At 29.7% G+C, this 22,903-nt stretch overlaps 2 protein-coding genes across 3 annotated transcripts in view; one reads left to right on the top strand and one right to left on the bottom strand.

The window, feature by feature from the left end:
• The first annotated feature begins 2,457 nt into the window (after positions 1 to 2,457).
• On the top strand, positions 2,458 to 11,609 carry Git (ARF GTPase-activating protein GIT1). The gene is made up of 13 exons (XM_014428817.3): positions 2,458 to 2,650; positions 2,733 to 2,866; positions 2,970 to 3,070; positions 6,062 to 6,236; positions 6,689 to 6,819; positions 8,154 to 8,343; positions 8,423 to 8,495; positions 8,856 to 9,038; positions 9,309 to 9,397; positions 10,096 to 10,260; positions 10,363 to 10,497; positions 10,821 to 10,988; positions 11,308 to 11,609. The coding sequence occupies exons 1-13, from the start codon at positions 2,599 to 2,601 to the stop codon at positions 11,470 to 11,472; spliced, it is 1,761 nt and encodes a 586-aa protein (XP_014284303.1). The 5' UTR covers positions 2,458 to 2,598; the 3' UTR covers positions 11,473 to 11,609.
• A 3,897-nt stretch (positions 11,610 to 15,506) lies between these two features.
• LOC106685858 (selenoprotein S) overlaps positions 15,507 to 22,903 on the bottom strand; it is a 10,626-nt gene continuing 3,229 nt past the window's right edge. The window contains exons 2-5 of one of the 2 annotated variants that reach the window (XM_014428815.3): positions 22,682 to 22,825; positions 20,240 to 20,346; positions 17,328 to 17,445; positions 15,507 to 16,027 (exon numbers count right to left, since the gene is read on the bottom strand). In XM_014428815.3, coding sequence (XP_014284301.1) covers positions 15,936 to 16,027; positions 17,328 to 17,445; positions 20,240 to 20,346; positions 22,682 to 22,825 — 461 coding nt within the window. In that variant the 3' untranslated portion in view covers positions 15,507 to 15,935. The remainder of the gene's footprint in view (positions 16,028 to 17,327; positions 17,446 to 20,239; positions 20,347 to 22,681; positions 22,826 to 22,903) is intronic. The other variant, XM_014428816.3, reaches the window with a different exon arrangement.

The following is a 22,903-nucleotide window of genomic DNA, read 5'->3' as shown; positions in this document are numbered from 1 at the left end:
GTGATCCTAAAGCGTAGCAATCCTTGTTAGTTGTAAATCGAACTATGTATAAATAATTCTGACATAATGACAGGTAATAAAATTAAATTTATCCTCACTGTGTTTTTAATGGAGGAGATATAGCTCAAAACGAAGTATTTCTTTATAATTTACTTAGTTTTCACTGGTGTGCTTAGTGGTTGATCCTAGATTGTGAGTCATTTTTGGTGACTCACGTCATAGCAGTCATCCTTAATTGTTGCAGATAGCAGCTACTGCTACTACATACATTGTCTTACTCATCCAACTGGGCTCGGGTAAGGATTTCGAGTAAATCAAATGAGAAGCCCTCGATAAAAATGAAGAATAAAATGATATGAAAAAATATTTTAAGATCTTATTTATAAGTTGTTCTTGTTGAAAACTTGGGAAATGCTATAATTATTGTAGTTTACATAGCAATTATGAAAATTTCATAGTTAAGAAATAATTTTTTTTAAAACATACTATATGAGGAGTATTATTTGTTCTTATAAAAAAAAAAATGATACTCTTCACACTGCTACGCGGTAGAAGAGTAAGGATCAAGAAAAAGAAGAAAAAATATAATTAGTATATTATGTTATAATTAATTTAAAGTAATTTCGGATGATGTATAATTTGTCCCAAGTTGAGTAATTTACAATCACGTCGTTTGTAAATTTTACTAATGTATTTCAGATGTCATATTTAGTTCCTACAGGGTGTACATTTTTAGATATATGTTATGATATTTGTCACTACTCATACTTATGTATATAATACAATTTTTATATCATATTAACTGTTGATTTACTTCCCCGAGTTCTTCATTTATGCGTTTCATATGTCCAAATCTTTCTTTCCCTAAATAAATATCCATTTATATACATATAATTTTATATATCCATTTAAGGGTTATAAAAATTCACCTCAAAGGGCTGTTTATTGTCTTGTTTTTTTTTTCTTCTCACCCTCCTTTTATTGTCCCTGAACAAATTTAATACACACACTTGGCAAAAATATATATGTGTACCATAGAACTAATATCTTTTCGTTGCCATAGGGGCATTTTGAAGTTGGTATTGGGGTTTGCTGTAAACGGGTAAGCAATGAAGCGCTTACTCGCCGTTTGCGTGATAATGAATGGGAGTGGGGGACCTCTCTACTCGTAATTTATTAGTATAAGGGTTTAGACTGAGTCTGAACTCCTTCTCTCCGGCGACCAAGTCGACCAATTAGACAGGGCCTTGCCACCCTTGTCCAGGGTCCAGGGTCCAGGGTCCAGAGTCCAGGTCTTGATGGAGGTGCAATTTCCTGGAAGAGTGTGTTGGCATAGGCCTTTAGCCCTTCAAACAATTTGATGTGGCCTTTTCGGTACATAGGGGGCTGGAGATCTGTGTGAATTGTACTATACCTGTCCTCTGCAGTATGCTGTCTTTGACGATCCGCCGCAGGATGTAGTTCTGGAGTCGGTTGAGTACTGTCTTGTGGAGGTGCAACATATATCAGCGTCGGTCGAATAATTGTCTTATAGATTTAGAGCTTGAGCCGAAGAGAACTGTGGTGATGAGAGCAGGTGTGATAAAATATGAGAAGGTAATACAACATGCAGCACAATGGTGGCAACCTACCAATATAAAAATAAAACTGACTATTGCTTATCAATACAGTTCTTCTCTCAATAAAACGAACAAGCTAAACATATTTTTTCAATATTTTGAACTCAAATGGTTCTCAATATTCTTGGAATATGACTGTGTAATTTGAGCAATAACATGTATGAATTTCTTAAGTCTATTAAACGTTTTTCAATTTAATTTTATAGAAACCATCAAAAATTGTTGTAAGATAGCGGATTGTTACATCAAATTGTTTGTAAAGCGGGATACTTTCTATCCCGGCAATTCCATGTTGAGTATAGCTTCCAGAATCCAATGCACCTAAGTTGATGGAAAGCTTTGGACTCCTCTCATAGTCAGTGCGAACCTAAAATAGTTCAACATGTATGTATTGTCTAGGTAAAAAATTACTTATTTTCTCAAAGAAAATACGTATAAGCTTTTGAAAAATTAAGTATACTCCAAAAATCTTTATTTTGACGGTAGTATAAAAAGCAGAAACTTATAATGGGTAAATGTTTTACTTCTTTAAGTATAAAATAAAAAAAAAAATTACTGAGTTTCTCCATTTTTCTATTTGCATGCCTAAATAAATGCACTGTATTAAAACTCTAATTTTCCTTTATTTTTCAATGTATTTTCTTTGCATGAATTGCTTATCAAGTAATGGAAATAAAAAAAAATACGAGTGAATGGGAGATTGGATGTTTTCTAATGATTATCAGTAAATAGATAATTGGTATCTTATTACCTTTGAAGAAAAATAGCTCCTTGGCATCATCCCCTAGATAGGAGTGAATGTTAAGGTTATTGCTGATGTTTAATTCATTCAATTAGTGACAAATAATTTATGTCATCTAAGGATGTTCGTTAAGTTAAATTGCCCTTTCCATATCTGAAAAACTTCGCGTTAATTAAAGAAAATAGTAACTGACATGTGTGGTTTGAGTTAACGGTCAATTTAAGAAATTATTCAATAATGTCTTCAAGTGTTTTATTAAATTCAGTTTGTGCTGATTGTGGATCATTAGGTAAATTTTATTTTACCCTTGTATTTTTTTTTTTTTTTTTTTTTACAGCTAAAGTGTTTAATTAATTAAATACTGTCCATAGATCCACCTTGGGCTCTGGTAAATAGGGGCCTATTAATCTGTGATGAATGTTGTAGTATTCATAGGAGTTTAGGTAGGCACATATCTCAAGTTAGGTCATTAAAAAAAGTGCATTGGAATATAACCCAATTACAGGTAAGAAAGTTTTTCCTAATTCTATTCTGTATGATCAGTGATGCATTACTAAATTAAATTATTAGTTATTTATGGGTACGTTAAATTCTCTTTTTAACTCTAGATGATTCAGACCCTTAATAGTAGTGGTGTTAATAGCATTTGGGAGCATAATCTGCCCGAAATGAAGACCAAGAAGAAACCTACACCAAAGGACCCTGTACAGTGAGTCAATTATAAATTTCTTATTTAGTTATTATTTTATGGTTTTATCAGTGACAAATATTATCTTAAATATGAAATAATTTTCAACCAAAAATATTTATATAAATTTTTAAATAATTTCGTAAATCTCTTGTTTTGTTATATCTCTTCTTTCTTTTTATTGTTTTCACAATACCTCTCCTTTCGGTTACTGTTCTGAAGTACTACTCCAAAATGGCAGGTGGGTGTGTTCTCACTTTTATTCAGTATTATATTGTTTTGTTATATAACTTACATTATTATTATTAGTAGTGCTTTGATCGAATCAAAACTGCTACCTGCCATTAGCTCAAGAGATGGACAACCCTTTTTCAGTTGAGATTTAGCCTTAAATTCACAAAATACAACTTACTTTATGGTTTCAGGTTTTAAATAACAAATTGTTTTCTCATTTTGTATAAGTGAGTACAGACACCCACCTACCATGTTTTTTATTTATATTATTTTCCATTACCAAATGGTTACATGGTTATTAAAACAATTAGATTTTTTATTTTATTTTATTTTTTTACAGTTGATAATGACAATCCTTACTATTTACGAAGCTATAGCTAATGAACAATTATTAATAATAATGTTAAATTGTAAAAAAAGAATAAATAATAACGGTTATGTAAGTAAGAATAAAGAGAAAAAAACAAAGTCAACAAAGAAAAAAAAATGAAATTTCTTAAATTAATATAATAAATAAAAAAATATAATAATAGTACTGATAATATTAAAAATTGATAAATATTAAGTTTGTCGTGGGATGGCTCGAATCAGGCTGTGCCTCACTCTTCAGGATTAGGTTGCATTTCCAACATTGTAAGTTACTGCACCTTTAAATGCTAGAAATGGAATTATATAAAATGTTTTTTTAGTTTTTGAAGTCACAAATCGATTCCATTTGTAGTTTACAATGTAATTGGCAATTTCTTATAAACGAAGGGACATCTGCTTTGATTCTTAGGAAATTGTTGGGAATGATCACTCAACATGTTGGAGTAGTGCTTTGAATCTAGTACCCACCTTTCTGCTGAGAATGACTGGATTTACATATGTGAACATAATTTTATATGAACATAGTTTTCTATTTTTTTAAAATAAATAATTTAATTTCTATCCATTTTAGTCTCAAAACACTTTATTTTTCTTACAAGTCCGACGTTCGGCCAATCGGCCATCCTTAGGGACAATCTTAATACAGTTTTTAAATTAATGGAATATGGTTCGGGTGCGGTAAAAAAAACAAAAAAAAAACTCAAATAGTAGATAATTATACTATTTTATTGAGCCAACGTTTCGCCCCACGTAGCAGGGCTTCGTCAGGGCTAAAAAAGATACAAACACTATAGTTACAAAAAGGAAAAAAGAAAAAAACATAAATGTAAAATAACAGGGGTATAAAATGAAAAGTAAGATATAATAAGACAAATTTTTTATTATATCTATTATTAATTTTTCTTATTATATCTTACATTTCATTTTATACCCCTGTTATTTTACACTTATGTTTTTTCTTTTTTCCTTTTTGTAACTATAGTGTTTGTATCTTTTTTAGCCCTGACGAAGCCCTGCAACGTGGGGCAAAACGTTGGCTCAATAAAATAGTATAATTATCTACTATTTGAGTTTTTTTTTTACTGCACCCGGACCATATTCCATTCATCTATACACACGGTCAATCAATAATCTTCCAGTTTTTAAATTATATAATTTTGAGACTAAAATGGATAGAAATTAAGTTATTTATTTTTAAAAAATTTACCAGTCTCAAGAAAGTGGTTAAGATTATAAATTAAATAGTTTTCTATTTTTTTATACTATTATTAATACTGCTTTAATTAGATAAAAGCTGTAGACTTCCACTTTCTCAAAAGGGTAAGAAAAAAAATGAAATAATGGAAATCAGCATGTATTAACCTGTAGCATTCTGTGTGAGTGGGTTTTGAATTACCTCATGTTGGAGCTTGAGTTGTAAACTAGTACAAAAATATATTTCACTATATTTGGACTTGCATTTAAACAAAGATGACATAATTTGTCATCCTTTATTTCAGTGTGACAGCCCTGCAAAGTGGGGGGAAACGTTGGTTAACAACAAATATTTTTTTCCTTCTATTTTGATATCTTAATTGATCGCCGCCCGGACTATCTTCCTACAATCTACTTCATATGGTTAATATCTTCTTCCAATAAGAAATGATTTTTGTGTCAAGTTCCTGTTATACTGCCATAGTTCTTGTTATATTAGTTGTATATTTATTGTATTTTGAAAATATAGAGTAATAAATTTTAACCATACAAATGATAATATGCACATTAGTTGGTCATTATAAAGATTTATCTTCATTTAATTAGGTAGTTTATGAAATGAAAATATGATGTATTTTGTTGGAGCCTCTGACAATCAATTAAATTTAATTTAAAATGAAGTTGAATTAAATATTCTGATTTGCTGTTATAACCTGATAGTTCATCATAGTGTCTGGCATAAAAAAAAATCTTTCTGGCCTTGAGAAACCTAAAACATTAAGTTTCATCAAAATATTTTTGTTGAATTTTTAAACCCTCTCTATTTGTACTTTATACTGATAAAAGAAGTTATCATGTGAATCTTTTTTCTTTAGTCATTATATTAAGTATGGAAGGTAATACTGATTTTAAGTTATTTTAAGTTCTTAATAGTGAAAATTGTTTTGAAACTTGGTTTGGTGTATAGTTAGTATTATACAATTATTTGGTATTATTCATTACTACTTCTAAATTTTAATTTGCAGTACTGTACATGAATTTATCATCCATATTTTTGAGAGGAAAGCTTACTAAATTATCCTAGTATCTCAAAAACCCACAGATGGTGTTGAGGTTGAACATAAATATCAAGTTAAAATCTTAAATTCTAACACCAATTTACTTTAAAATGACTTTGGTTAATAAACATAAGTTAGTAGTTGATTATATTTTCAGCCCTACAAAAGCGGAGTTCATCCGAGCAAAGCATAAAGAGTTGCAGTTTATCTTTCGCAGTGGTGAAAGCGAGGAAGAATTGAACCTTGAACTTCATTCCATTGTGAAGACGCCGAAAATCCTTATGACATTGAAGCTGTTAGCTCAGGGGGCAGATCCTAACTTCCTTCACCCAGTCAGTTGGTTTGTTTACTCTTTTGTGGTGTCTTTCTTCTGATCTGTTGTTCGGATTTTAAGATCAAATTTTAATGATATTATAAAATGTAATTCTTTCCTAGAAATTCTCTTTATTCTTTTCTTTTATATTGACCTCATAATATCCTACTTTAAATTTGTAAATATTGAGAGATACACTTTTCAGATTATTGAGTGCTATTGGGTTGCCATAGAAAGATTTAAAAACATAATTAACTCACTGAGGATTTTAATTTTAGTTTTACTTAATTATCATCAATCTATTTGTAAATAACTGGGAAATTTCATTTTCAATAGTTAAATTTTTCTTGACTTATTGACTTATGACTTATTATATTACGTGGGTTAACTAAAAGCTATTAAATTTATATCCACCATCATTTATTAGTAAATTTAATACAAGTAAACTTAACTAACTTATTTTAATTATAGGAAAAGGGAACAAGGCCCATTCATGTTGCTGCAAAGGCTGGTCAGCTGAATCAAGTGGAGCTATTGGTTGTCTATGGAGCAGATCCATCCGCCAGGGATGCCAATGGAAATTCTCCACCACATGTTGCTAGGTAGTTATGTGTATTTTTATTCGTATGTAATTACAACTAGTTGCATGTTTTTTGATCGTATACCTAGAATCCAACCAATTACTTTTATATAATTTCAAAACTACATTGAGATTATGATATTGTAAGTTTTGCCCAGTTAAAAATTTTTGTTTGTATAAAGAAATTTAATTTAATATTAAAGATGTGTTTTAACTAGACAAACTATGGATTAAAATTGTTTACCCAATATTTGGTCTAAATTTCAACTAACATTTTTTGTTTGACAATCAATGTTTACCATTTTCTTGTTGTGTATGTTATGCAAACATCTCATCTATATATGAGTTTCTGCATGGAATAACTACTGGAAAATTTCATGTGATAAGATATATAAGTTTAATTTTTAATCTCAAAAAGTTTAATCCAAATTTTTTTCATTGGCACGACAGACCATGGAGATCCAAGGCCTCGCGCGATGTACTTTAGAAATATGTCGTGCGTTTTCTGACGTGGTTGTCATAGGGTGGGTCTGTCACCCCCATGCCTATTTTTTGTGAGTGGGTATTGCATAATTTTATACTTGAAAAAAATTCCAGGTTGGGCCGGTCTCAAACTCGCAATATATGGGTTGGCAGACAGGCGTGTTACCTCGCTGCTACCGTAACTCCCATAACTAAATTTCATCTTATTTTCATTTTGAACATAATGGAAACCAATTGTTCTATTTAAGCACTGATGATTAATTTACAGTTGCTTAGTGCATAGTAAAAAATCGTGCGATTGTAGAAAACACAATTTAACTATCAGATTCATTCTTACATATGTAAGAATATGCTAATGTAGGACTGTCTTTGCACTTGAACGATATATCTTTTGTAAGAGGTGGATCAAGACAAATTGGGTGACCTGAGTCATAAAACATTTAAAACAAATTCTAGAAAACCCCCCATAAAATTGCATGTGGCAGTAATGAAGAAAAAATAATGGTAAGATAAATTTAATGGGGTGAAATGAGGGGTACAGGGAAAGTTGGGTTTTCCTTGAGGAGATAGTTGATGATTTGGGACTGAGACCCCCTGGTTTGTTAGGCGCCTCACACCAGTCTAAGGCTGTCTGTGACATTGAACATTGACTATGATGTTTCTGATGATTTGATTCCATTATTTAAGGGCAGGTTAATCTCCAGAACCCACAGATAGTGATGAGGTTGAACATAAATATCAAGTCAAAATCTTAAATTCTAACACCAATTTACTTTAAAATGGCTATGGTTCATTGTTATTTTAAGAACAATTCATCCCTTACCTAGAAATTGTGCTGTACTTTATTTAAGGAGAGGTATTGTTTTTATTTAGGCTCGTAGGTCATCGGGAGATCCATTCGAGACTTACTGAAATGCTATATACAGTAACTGATCGCTTGATCTACTTTCTGACCAGGATGCGACCTGACCATGCAACTGGTCAACATTTTATCATACCTACTGAAAGGGACTGTGTCATAACGCCAGAACCCAACAGTCATGGTCGACCTCGCATTGCACAGGTTGGTTTATTACTCAATTTATTGGGAGCTAAAGTGCATTATCTTCAATTTTAATGCAATAATTTTTTTTTTGCTTTAGTTGTCACATGCACAGTTTGAAGACCTTGCTACTGATGTTTATGATGAGGTGGACAGGAGAGAAACAGAGACGAGTAAGTGGTACTCGAGCTAAAGTTTCCCAATCTGTAAACAAATATTGATTGATAGAATTGAGTGCAAATTTATTTATATAGTTTACTATGCTAAAATTTATATAAAAATATCTCTTTAAAAATCAATATTAGTTGAAACTAAAATTGTTCTGCCAGTTTTAATTAGAATATATTTCAAAGATTTAAAGCAACCAAATAAACTGCTGTAATGTCTTATTAAAAAAAAATAGTTTAGCATAAAGGGAGTAAAGTATTTATCTAGGTGAATTCTTTTGTTCAATAATTATAAAATAAATAAATCTATTTATTTAATCTGGTTTGTTTTTTAACAACCAATTAATGTAATATTGTTTTGTGTAGTTTGGTTGTCGAGTGGAGCATCCCTTGAGTATAGTACAGTTCCCTTTCTACCAGTAGACCCTGATCTCAGTACCATGAGGAACCAGGGGAGGCAGAAGTTGGCCAGGCTTTCCCCTGGAGAGTTCTCGGCACTTGTCCTGGATATACTACATGATGCTGACCGACGCCAGCTCGTTATTATCAGTCAGTATAATTTAAGGCTAATTTCAAATACCAGCATGTTATTTTCAACTTATTATATTGATAATTTATTAAATCATGTCATAAGTAAATCCCTGATTTTTAATTAGTTTAATTAATCAATAAATGTTGTCCACTCTCAATATTGTATTTTGATGATATCACACTGCTGTTATCATATAAATAGTTTTATTTCAACAAAAATTGAATGTTTTCAATTTTTATTACTTCTACTTTTAATTAACCTTGTCTCTCTATTTTTTTTTGTCTTAGATGGCAAGGTCAATTCTGATGAAGAACCTCTCTATGACAGTGTTGCGTCAGATGATGACTATGCCACTGCTGAACAATTAGCAATAATGGTATGTGTGAAAAAATTAATTATTGTTAGCTCTAGTTAAAATACTCTTATTAGTTAGTAATTTGAGCTACCTAGCACCTATTAATTTTTACTATTATTCTTTAATCATAGAGATCTACTGTCCAGCATATTATATTTCGAATACACTAATTATTTGGTATTTTTCCTTTATTCAAAGGCTGCTGTTCTTTTGCTTTTACATAATATGTGAACTTTCTATTTATAAACTTACTCTTCTTTGAGAACCACTCAAAATTCCCATGTCCCCTGAGAAATTGAGATTCAGTAGTCCGGGAGGACCCACTTTGCTTCAATACACGACTGAACTGTGGAGAAATATTTCCTCAAGGTAGCACCTTTTGGGCTTGTCACCCAAGGCTGGTTCCACTCTTTTGTGGTGTCCTTCCAGAGAATGTTTTTCTATTTGCCTGGGTTTTCATTCATCCTCATTCGAAAATTTACTGGCATACCTGCTGAGTCCTCTCACTAAGACTTTCACTGCCTCATGTGAAACACTCCAATAAGCCTAGATGACTCAACAAAGCCGTCTGTTGGATCGTCCCTACCACTTATCACTACCAATTATCACTTATCTATTTATAAAATATATAGTAAGGGGAAGTATTGCGATTGTGAAAAATTTTGAGGTTCAGTATTTCAGAGACTTATATTTTATTTGTAAATCTTGATGTTTCACAGGTGGCCCAGAATTCAAGAGGTCTCCCATTAACTTTAGTAGAGCCTGCTAAAAGTAGTGCTGCCAAAGCCGAGAGCTCTGTAGAGAGGGAGTTACGAGAGCGGCTGGCCTTGGCACAGGCGAGGGAAAGTCAGCTTGCCCAGCAGGTCCATCACCTTACCAAGGCAGTGAGTTCCTTTTATCTATCTTTTCCATCTATATATCAACCATATATCTATTTTTTCTTCTTATTATTATGATGAAGTTAATTTTATAAAATCTTTAATCAGATGAGTGATGTATCTGAAGAGAACTGCAGGCTGAAAACTGCATTGAGTGGTCCCAATGAACCAGAACCAGTGATGGACCTGATACGTGTTGGCAACAGACCAGTTTCTATGTATGAAGCCAGAGAAACTGTCAGGGTATGCTTTGATTTATTATGATCTATTAAATATAATTATTAGTTTAACTAGGTTTCAATTTTTATACAGTCTCCTGCTAAGTACTCGCTGTTGCATAAATTAGTATCTATTCATTAACCAAGAATATGATCCTCTGCTTTTTGGAAACTGCTGTAAGATAGTTGCTACTCTGGCAGACTTCACTGAGCCTAGGATTCTTGTTCAATTCTGTTTTTGAATAGTTTGCTTTTTTACTTTTGTCATAGGCCAATAGAATAAAATGCTTTGCATAAAGTTGATGAAATCATTTAACTAATCATTATTTATTTATTTTTTTTTTTAAGGGGGTGATGCCTCTCTCAGAGGAAGTCATTCGTAGAACTACCCAGGTCACTAAACGGATACAAGAGCTCTGGTCTTCAGTTCGACCAACAGAATCAAATTTTGTGTATGTTCCTTGTGCAGAGAGAATCCGTGTTGCAGTTGCAGAACTAACTGCCATCTTTCCACAAGTATGCACTTAATGATAATCAGTCTTTATTAAATAAATTGTTGGATGTAATACAAATTTCTGTGTCCAGATAGGAAAATTTTATGATTCTCTTTTTTCTTATAAAAGTTTTTTTCACATTTTCCCTTGTTGATGTTAGGATAGCAAACATTTTTTTAATTTTTTCTTTCAATAAGAAGAGATATTAAGATGAAACATTCATGGTCTTTTCTCTGCAGAGATAAATTTCTATATTTAAAGATTCAAGAGTTATGTAAATGTATTATATTCATTTTCTAAATGTTTAGATTTTCAGCATTTCATTAATTACTTTTTTCTAGGCTTCTACTGATGATGTAGTGAGAAATGCACTCTACCAATTGAACACATCGACAATGAGGCTTCAGGTAGAGTGTGCAGAATTAGAGAAGTGTGCAGAAAGTGTAAGGCAGTTGGCTTTCAAAATAGCAGAAGCAAATCGTTTGCTGGTCAAACGCTTCAAATGACAGAAGGGTAGGGGCTACAGGCTCCCTTCTCCTCTTCTGCTGCACAGGTAATATGCTGTTGTTGGTTAACCATCAATTAGTCATATGGTTACATATATGCATCTGTATATGTGCTTATATGACTGTTTTTGTTACACTGTAGATGGGACTGATATAATTACAAAAATAATTTTTTCCCCTAATATTTTCGTCAGGATGAGACAAAATTCTCTATCTTGCATTATATAAAGTAAAATAATTTTTAACTAAGTGGTTTAGGGCACATCTGTTTGTTCGCTTAGTTCTTTATTAAATATTAATATTACTATAGGAGGATAAAGTTACTATTAAAATATTTTTTAACTACACTAGACCAGAATTTTTTTTCGTATTAATTTAAATTATTGTGATGCTTTTATCAATTATTTGTTAAACATTTTAAAGAAAACTTTAGCTTTTTTCCATTCAAGTATTGAAAATTAGTCAGAAAGTGTAATAGCAGTACCATACATCTTAATGACAATTACTTACATGACAACTACTAATTCAGTTTACTTTATTTCTGTCAAGTTTATCAACCATAGTCTTTCATTTTGATAGTTTTAAATATTTTTTCGAGGTTTCTTGTAGGCTCGGATTTTATTTGACTTCATTTTATATGGCTGTAATAGAAAAAATATATTTTCCTCTCTGTAAATGGCATATTTTTTTTATTAGTTTTCTCCTTTGGAACTCTGTATTATGATCTATTTTTTAACATAAATTATCTTTATGACAATTGCGATTTTTATTCGGAAAATTTTGGTATTTTTTTTTTTAACTCTCTTTTCTAGTCTCCTCATTAGTTGGGTCAGCTCAGTAGTTCAAATAGTTTTTTTTTCAAGTAGAAATCTTGAAGTATGTTAAGCAGAACATTTTAACTGAAGACATAAAACATTCCTTGTTTTTAGCCTGTTGATTCAGGTTTAAGAAGACATTAGTTGGTGTCAAGGATTATTACTATGGTTTCAATATGTTTTTTTCTTTTATTTCCTCCTGTTTATCATCCAATGTTGTTATACTCAATAATATAATTTTTATTTTTTTACCATGACTTCTGGGTGATAAAACAATTAAAGGAAAAATGACATTGCTCGAAATCATATTTCTGGTTGCCTTTTCTTTCAGTATCCTCAGAAGTTGGCTGTGAAGCCTAATTTATGGTTTATTTTGATATGGTTTCTACAAATTCACTATGTTATACCATATATTTTCTGTTCTATTTTTCTTTATCAGATGGCTTAAAATTGTTTACGAAGTTCCTGAGGTTTTTAATGCACTTTTCTTTTATTGAACTACAATTTTCAAAATGAGAGGTATTCGCAAATTATTTTAGAAATATTGTTTGTATAACAAAATGAAACATAGAAATTAATTGATATCTAAAAGTTCAAGACTTTTTTTTTAAATAACTTAGTGGAGTGGATTTTAGTTGTCCCATCTACAGTGATTGGCAAGAAGAGGCTATTACATTAAGTAACTTTTAGAGTATATATTATAAGGCAGTAATGGGAGTTAATAGAATATTCCTCTCCGCAAAGAGATTATTTTAAATTATTCTTTATAAAGTAATATTGTGTATGAGGTAGAATGAAAATGTCTCAACAGCTCTAGTACATTCATGTGAAGTAAAAAGTGTTTGAATTCTTTTACATAGCTATATGTATCTTCTTTACTGCTCTGTGCCAAGGAATTTTCTCTTGTATTCCAATCAATTGTTATATACAACGATTTGCATATTCATTATTTCATGTTCTTATTATTTTGTATTAATCCTTCGTTGGGCTGTGTCTTCTTTTAATGTAATGTAGCAATTAGATGATACTTTTATTTTCATATAATTTAGTGAACCTAAAATAAAAATTTTTGTTTTCTAAAAAATTTGAGGATCCCTCTAGATATGCAAAAGAAAAAAATTAGTGAATTATGCTCTACGTAAATTCCCTTCTATCCCTTTGATTTACATATAATTTATATTTCACCCCTTTTTGCCTTCCCCTATTTATCTATTCTTTATTCCTTTAGCTTATACAAATGTCAGCTATTAAAAGTGAGTACTAATTACACTGTTGTGAATAATTTTTAAAAAAATATTGCACTAGCTTGATGCAATAACCACCAGTGTTCCTTTAGTGGTGAAGAGGGATTTAAAATCAATTAATTGAAAACTTCATATATAAATAATTTAAAAAGTGGCAATAATTTTGTAATGGTCAACATTTTTTAGTTAAATTTATTACTTGGAAGTAAATATACAAGTAAATTTTTTTTTTGTTACTAATTGAATAACTAATCTCATTTTTCTCGTAAATTGAAATGTTATCTTTCAGTAACCCATAGATACTAGAAATGTATGAAATTAAATTCATTAGTCACCCCAGACGAAGGGTTAATGATTTTTGTTTTTCAGATTTTTTCTATTTTCTTCTGTTATTAATTAAATATAAGTAATTGCTTTATTTAGTCCAAGATAAAAGTATATCTATTTTTGAACGTACTCTGTGAAAATTTGAATTGAAAAAAAAAAAGATATTTTTTCTTTTTAATCATGGAGAACTTTGTAATAACTCATTCATAGGTTACAGAAATAGCATGATAGATGTTGGGGCCTTTCAAATACCGCATACCATTCCCGTTTATAAAACTTTAGTATGTAAATATTATTGCAAAACCAAAGGTTCTCTTCCGTCCATATCCTCCCACATCAGATTAAAATTGTTTTGAAGATTTATAATCTATTTACTGAGTATCTAAAGTCTCATGTCCGATGCCAATGAGGCTATATATTCAGAAACCACTAGTTTCTTATTATAACTTGTTTCTTTATTTTAGTTATTGGAATATTTAAAAGAATAGATGCCAATTATTTTTCAGCAATGTAGGTTTTGTTCTTTTTCATTTATGTTTATGTTACTAAAACTCTACAAGTTTATAATCCTTTGAAAGTTTCTATACTAAAGATATGTAAAATGTGAAAGATTTTGATGTGGAATGGTTTTTGTTTTTAAACCAACATATTTATAATTCTGGCCTAAACAAAAAAAAACTATTCGCTGAATAAGTATAAATTATTGTTATATTGATAAAACAATTATTTGTCCTGATTTTTAACCTCAGTGTGTTGAAGTGTTGATCACATAGTATTCTTAATAATTAAATAAGTTTATGCTTGTGATATGAACTAATTTCAGAATTGTGCCAATTCTTTATTTTTAGTTCAGTATTTCTTGCACTATGATTGGGTACAAGGGAATATGCTTAAGAATATATTGCAAAAGATTTATATTAAATTAGTTTAATTGTTATACCAACTAAGAGCTAAATAAATACAGTGGTAAATGTCACGAAATAACAATAATTTCAACGCATGCTTAAAATATTATGTGTATTTTAACAAATTGTACATTAAATTTTAAGCATGTAACAGTAAAAAAAAAAGAAAGAACAAATTACAAAATCCATTAAAATTATCCATTTAAAAATTAAATATAATGATAAAATAAAAGAGTAATTTGAGAATAAATGGATAAGTTGTTTGAATCAGGAGGAAAAAATAACAATTAACAAAAAGTATTAATAAGGTATGCTTACTATGTTATTAATGCATTGGGATTACAATGTCGTAATAATCAATGCTCATTACAATATTAAGAAATTACTAAGAACAGATACATTATAATATGCCTCATTGTGCCTGTTATATAAATATATACATTTGTAATATTGTACTATAAGACTGATTAACTGTTAGAGAAAGTGACATCCTTTCACAAGGCTTCCTATTTTGTATATTAAAATTAATATAATAATATATTGTATAAATTAAATAGCAGTTATTTATAATTACTATATATTAAATAAATGCTCATCTGTTTCCATATAGTTGTTTGATGATTATAATATTAAATTATAACTAGTATTTTAATTGTTTTTTGTTTTGTTTTATGCCTGGATGCCCAACAATAAAAATTGTATACTTTTCTATTCTAGCCATGCCCTAGGAATCGGTTGGCTACCGATGTTTTTCCTGAGTTCTATATCTAAGCTTTAACTTGGCTTTTTTTTTTAATTATGCTAATTTTTAGGTAATTGAAGGATTAACATTGACAATGTAAGTCAGTGGTAAGTTTCAAAAACAAAATCTTAAGGATGGAAATTTTTATGGAACTATTGAATAATGTTGAACCTCAATCCAATAGATTGGTAAATTAAAACTTTTTTTTTACTTTGAAATGTTTATCAGATATGTTACATCATCTTTCTTCTATAAAAACATTTGATCACCATAATAACTTATTTAATTACAACAATCGATATGGAAAGGATTTAGAAATAAATAAAATAAACCTAAATCAATCTACCATGACAATAAATCAGTTATTTATCTGGGATATGGCTAAAATAGAAAAGTAAAGAAAAATTTTAAATACATTTATAACAGTGGTTCACCGGCCACCACCACAGCCTCCACCAGAACAGCCACTTCTCTTCTGAGGTTTGTACCTGCTACTGGAGTCTCCCATGAGTGGATTATAATCTGTATTAATAACAAATCATATTGTTAATTTTATTAAAATGTACTTTTTTAAAGCTTTAGAAAAATGTTCCACTGGTTATTAATAATTGGACGATTATTATATTTCATAAAATACATAATGAAGGGAGAGAAAATAAGGTGTTAAAGTGAGAAAAAGGTTCTAGTGTCAATCTAACTCAATAAAGACATTTCAGGGTCCTCAAAATAAATAAATAAAAAAATGAAAAAAAATCATTTTATCATTGCTATTATTCCATTTTCAAAGGCTCCACATTAGGTAGGTTACAGTCTAAATGACAGATGGAATTTAATTTTTATTAAGCTTAAGGCATTAGTTGCTAAGATCTCTTAATAAATGAAAGATTTTGAAATAAAAATGTGAAGCTAAGATTTATATGCATGTATGCATTCAATGTTGAACGAAAACTTTAGTAATCTGTTTCATTTTTTATTTAGTTTTTTTATGTAGTAGTTTCATTTAAGTTTTGGTATACTCCAAGCTGAGTTATAAAAAAATTGATTAAATTTTTAAATTAAAAAAATTCAGGGAATACATTTTTATCATTAATTTTTAAATGAAATTTAATGTTAATATTAGTCGAAAGCTAAGGTTGATGGGCCAACATTTCATACAATGTTATTCAGAGGTATATAATTGTTTTCAGGGAATAAGGAAATTCAGAATAGCACCCAGCAGAATAAATCAACATTTAAAAATAATTAACTTTTTAGTGCTTAAAATGTTTCTAGAAAATGTAAATTAAAACTGTGAAGTATTACATGATATCATTTTAGTCCATAAAAATCAGACATCTTCATCTGAAAAATTGACTCAACCTACAGAATCTTTACTAACTTCTAGAATTATTTCAAGTTGTGCCTAGGATGATGTTAATTTTTTTTTCTAATAATGATGTAAAGATTTTTTCCTTTTTTTAATGTTGTAAAGATTTTTTTAGGCTTAAGAGAAATCACAGCTAAACTGAAGATATAGGTTAAACAATAAAATATTCTAATAAATTTCTAAAATTACCAATTCCATCTGCAGTGCTGTATCAAATATAATAGATAGTTTTATACATTTCACACAATAGTAAACTTGACATTTCTTAATTCTGTTGGTTGTATATTAAAAATTGATTTAACATCTAAATTAAATAACAATGAATGAATAGTTATTTATTTTCCATCATTTAATTAATACAAGATCAATTTTTTAGCTGTCCATATGGATTTTTCAAAAAACCAGGATCAGCTTATAGCAATAGGATGTTCTATTAATGAGCTTATTAGTACCAACCTGACTTTAATCCCTTAGAAGAAGAGGGACTGCTATCGTTTCCAAGCCTATGTCCACCTTCTTCTTGGAGCAATTTTTCAGCCCTAGCTATTCTTTCCATCATCAGCTGTTGTTCACGCTGTAAAACACGAAAGCTATAATTTATATAGTTGAGTGATATTGGGAAGAGCTCAGAAAGTAATATGGGAATAGAAAAATGTCCAATGAGAGCATTACATTTTAATTTTTCAAACCTTCATTAAAATTAAAAGATAACTTCATCAGAAAGATTTTTTTTTCAACATAATGGTATTTTCTGAATTGAAAACATAGATAAAATTATTCTTGTTTATTCTAGGCAATTGTTTCTGGAAGAGCACACAATTTCTCCTTCCTCTACAGAATGCTCTATCCATAAATATGGGTGCTTGTCAAATTTAATGATTGGAAAGAATTTAGGATATAGAATTTTGATATTTGTATCACATAGACTTCATTCAAGATAATTGCTCATGATCATGGGAACAAAAATGATTGTATTATACAACACAATAACTAACATTTCATTACTTATATAGAATCTAGAAAAACTTGCACATTTTGATGAATTCTTGCACAATAAAATTTGCAATTTTGGGTAGAATCTTTAATTTGTTATTACTTCAGTCATTTGGGCATCAAGTTTGTAAAAATAATTTATAGCCAGTTTCCATTTTATATTAATAATTTAAAAATTCAACTGTTTCTTCCATCATGCACACCTTTTTGGTTAAAAAAAAAAAAGTGAGGGAACAACATTGTAAAGCTAAAAGCACTTTACTCTTCTGTTCAAATTTGGAAATAATGCTGAGAATAAAAACAAAATACAGTAGACCCTCACTGTAACATGACTCAGGTTCTAAAGAGAATCTAGCTCTCGTTTCAATCTTATAAATGATAACCAAAATTGTTTTTAAATATATTTTTATTACTAATTATAATTAATACGTATTCATTATTTTATTCATTAATTTAAAAAACATTTTTTGTTACATAAATATAAGTGATGAATATAATGATTGGAAGAACCATTTACACATATATACGTAATAGGTCTTCCAATCATTATATTTGTCTATCTTTCTATAGCTAAGGTTCTATAACACTGGTAGTTTTGTTTTCTCAAGACCTGCATTATACTGATGGGCTACAGCACTCCATTATACAGTGTTTGTATTTTTACGAATAAGCAGAACAGACCATTGTTCCTAATTGGGAACATAACAATTTGATGGCCAATAACACTACATGTATTACAAACTTTTTCTAACTAATTTATTTTTAAGGGCATATTTGGAATAATGAGAGAAAATTCATGAATTAATATAACAAGTTTTTTTTTTAAATATAGAGGGAGAAGAAAATAACAAAATGTTCAAAAACAATTTTCTTTTTTTAATAGAAGAAAAATCATGAATCTTTGGACTCAATTTAGGTGACACTAGGAAACAGGAAAAGATTAAATTAAAGTCAAATTCACAAAGCAATTGATGAAACCAAAATATGGCGTAAAAAATGGTAGAATCCTTGTTCTCAATTTGAAACAATGGTCGGTAAATAGTGAATAGTTTTAACTTGAATAAAATGGTCAAATATACAAGACACAGAAAATATTTTCTATAGAATCACATCTAAGAATAATTTAGTTTTGCAACGATTAAATTGATTCCAATACACTTGTAGACTGAAGCACAAGCCCTAAACACAATGTATAGGCTTGTCAAACAAGATGCAAAATCCAAAGCCCTGACGTTGTCAGGACAAAAGATTGTACAGTGGATAGAGGACAGGGTGCTTTCTATGTATTCAGATGCTCAAATCCGCAGATATAAAGACACCAGATTCAGTGTAAAGATACAAATAAAATAAGTCAATAATAAACCCAAATATAAAACCAATAAAACCAAAATTCATAAATCAAACAATGGTATTAATTGCTACACACGTGGCTCCCTTACTGCCCAAGGCTCAAGAGCTGATGGCTGGTCTTGTGATAAACCATTAGAAGGTATATCTATCCTTTTATCCTGAAGACCATGTTCGGCATAAGCCTAAGATATGCAAAAAGTAATATAAAGGTGGCTTACAGCTTAAAAGTCAAACTTTACTGGCTAAATAAAAGACAACTACTCTTTGATCTGTTTCTAGATAAACCCTGTAGAGGGTGAAGTGAAATATTTTTTTAGTTGAACAGGAGTTCTCTAAGGAAAATTACAGGGATATTCACAGATCACTGTAGACTTAATAAACATATGTTTAACTTCAAGGTTATGGGATTACCTTTCTGCAGATTCTGTAATGCTGAGAATGAAACAGCATACCACACCATTTGTTGGTATGACTAATTTGCAGGGTTGAGGTTCACACTGTTTGGTGTGGATCACTTCATGAATCCCAAGCAGTGTGAATTGATTAATCCCTCAAATATACTTAGATTCACGGAATCTATACATCTCAAGCTTTAATGAGTTAGTTATAGTGTTATAGTGTTTCTGATGCTGTGGTGTTGTAGGGTGGATGGCACACTATAGGCCACAGTGCTTTCAGCCAAAAAAACATTTCAATTAGTAAAAAGAACATAAGAGATTATAAAGGGCAATGGATAGTTAAATATATTGAGAATCAGTCACTGAGACAAAAACAAAGAAAACAACTTTTTAATTTCTGAAAATAAATCCAAGAAAAATCCAAAATCTAACTTGAAAAACATTTCCCCTAAAATTCAGACACCCTACTAGACAGGACGGTATATTAAATTAAAAGCTTTCTACGCCTGCCAACTAGTAAGATTCAATCAAAACAAGTCTTGTTTTTAAAACCGAATTAAACCTTATATACCTGAAGTTTTACATGATAAACATATTTAACTAAACGTTGTGAGTTACAACACTTACCTCCTTCATTTTTTCTTGGTACTCAATTGCTTTTCTGTTCAGTTCTTCCTGCTGTTTTTTTCGAGCTCTTTCCATAGCTTCTACTCTCTCTAATGCTAAATCCGGATCTAATATAATGAATACATCATCAATTCAACAACTTAATTAAAAATGAAACTTCAATGGCTAAAGGTAATGATGAGAATGGTTTAAATAATTATAGTTCTGATATTTATGAAGCTTAAATTACAATCTAATCACTTTAATAATACAACGATTATAAATCAAAATAAACTACGCTACTAATATCACATTGATTTTGGGCTATTTACCACAATGACTACCAATCACAAGATAACTTATTAAAAACAACACAGTGGTTTGCAAGTGTTGAAATATACAAGGAAAACAGATCTATTAATTCTTCAGAAACCAATATATGATAAAAATATAATCATTGCAAATTTTTATTTTTATAATGTAGAATATCATCAGTTAAAATAAAAAATGACAGAACTGTGGCAATGAAACAAGAAATAACTTAGTTACAGAAGCATTAATAAGTTAAAATTTCATCAGCTTTGGTTACAAATCCAATTGTACAAACAGCACCTACTATAAGCTGTAACTATTTCACAACTATTAAACATATAAATAAGAAATTTAAAGGGAAATATTTTAATGCTCATGCACTAGTTTAAGTGGGAAAAACATAACCCCCTCCAAGAAGCCTAAAACTAAAATTTTTTAGAAAGAGACATATTTAGAACTTAATTTTTTATTAGACATATTTTTAACATTTCAATTACTACATTGATATCTAAAAATGACCTCACTCAGTCTTAAGACAGTTTTGTTGATTAATATTTTTATTGCGATTCAGTAACATCTTTTTAAGTTATAACTTATACTTCAGTAACATTATAAAAAAACAATGCATTTCTAAATAATAAACAATAAAACAATAGAAATAGAGTCATTTAGACTAATTCAAAAGATAAAACAAGCAAAATTGGGCACGTGAATATATGGCAATTTCAATTAATTAAGATGGATTTACTCTAAATTATAGTTCTCTAAACAAAACTTGAGAAAAGTCTCCATTTATTCACTTACCCCGGATCATGTCTCTAGCTTCGACTTACCCAAAAATATGTTGTTTTTTTTTGTTTTTAGGGAAATAACTTACAAGTGGGCTAAAGGCCCAACATGTCATAATATAATCTTTGAATAAAATAATTTAATTTAAAAGGTCTATTGTTTTGTTTTTTATAAAATATTTCACTTTCTGAAATAAGAAGCAATGATATGACAAAAATAAATAACAAAACTAATTTATTATTTCCAAGCCATTTTCTTAATTTATTGAAATAAAAATTTACTTCAAATTAGGGTAAATAATAGGAATAAAGGAATATCAAATCAATTTTCAAGTATTAAGCACAACTACACTTTTTGAAATAAACATTTTTTTTTTTTTAACTTAAATTTAAAATAAGAACTATAAATAAAAAAGTTGGTTATCTAACAATTTTTCTGTGTCTGGGCCATGATTCTGAGAATTAATATCTTTTATCCAGAGTTACGAATACAAGAGGATCGCTAACAAATGCCTTGTAGATATTTGAAAATTTTTGCCATCCATGGAAAAACGTATTAATCCTTTGTGAGCAACTTCAATCAAACATGTTTCTAGTCCTTCTTTTTCCTTCAACTAGAGCTGTAGAGTAATCATATGCTGTTGAAATGCGGATATTGTTTATAACTTTCTTATCATGAATAGTTTCCTCACACAGCTCTTCTTTCTCTCAGTTACTTTAGAACAATTATTCTTTTCTTTGAACAATTTGTGCAAAACCTGATCTCTATTCAGCTTATATTCATTAGTTGTTATTTTATTTATATGGCCTGACTCAATTGTTGACATTAATGATGGTTTACTTACTTTTGTATCATTCTTCATTTTCTAGCCTTTCTACTTCAGAAAGGTTCCAATCCATTTACTTCCGGAATGATCATTTTAAACAGGATTCTCTTTCCCTAATTTCTTATTAATTCTTTATAATGCTATCGTGAACTTAATTCATAGTCTATGGAAAACCCACTTCAGCAATGGTGAATATTGTTCATCCTTTGTAAGCAATTTTCTTGAGCTAGCGATAATAGATTAGATAATTTAATTTACAATAATTGAGGTAGTAGCTGGAAAAAAAAGGAATTTGTGTTCCAAAGCTCTTTTACATCTTTAGAATCTTCAATATCTACTTTATTACTTACCAAAGTTTCAAAACTTCATTATAATTTCAAAAGCTAGTAGCTACAAAAAATCATAGCTAATTTTATACATTGATATATCATTTACAAAAATTACAAAACTAGATGATTTATAAAAACATTGTTTTGAGCAGATGCCCTTTTTTCAGCAACACCCTCAATTTATTTTTCATCTAAAAATCAACTTACTTTTATGGTATTTCTCAGCATATTTCCTCGACTCTCTTTTGTCGTACCAACGGTCTAACCGTTTTTGAATTTTATTCCAATAGATCCCGAGCACCACAAGCCCAGCAAACATGTACCATCCATACTGACTAAAGATATAACCACCTGAATAAAGTTTAAGCCATTAATAATTAGTATTATCATAATGTAACAATAAAAAGTAAAACAAAAGCACACACACAT

The sequence above is a fragment of the Halyomorpha halys genome, unplaced genomic scaffold (genome assembly GCF_000696795.3).
Source record: "Halyomorpha halys isolate HHAL.00 unplaced genomic scaffold, Hhal_1.1 Scaffold749.1, whole genome shotgun sequence".
NCBI classification, from domain to species: Eukaryota; Metazoa; Arthropoda; class Insecta; order Hemiptera; family Pentatomidae; genus Halyomorpha; species Halyomorpha halys.
The sequence above is the reverse complement of the archived record's forward strand: the minus strand, read 5'-3'. Positions and strand labels throughout refer to the sequence as shown.

Excerpts from the sequence above, each read along its gene's own strand:
- Git (XM_014428817.3), top strand. The coding sequence starts at position 2,599 with ATGTCTTCAAGTGTTTTATTAAATTCAGTTTGTGCTGATTGTGGATCA. Across the intron at positions 6,820-8,153 it reads TCTCCACCACATGTTGCTAG|GCTCGTAGGTCATCGGGAGA; the intron begins GTAGTTATGTGT and ends GTTTTTATTTAG. Across the intron at positions 8,344-8,422 it reads GTCGACCTCGCATTGCACAG|TTGTCACATGCACAGTTTGA; the intron begins GTTGGTTTATTA and ends TTTTTGCTTTAG.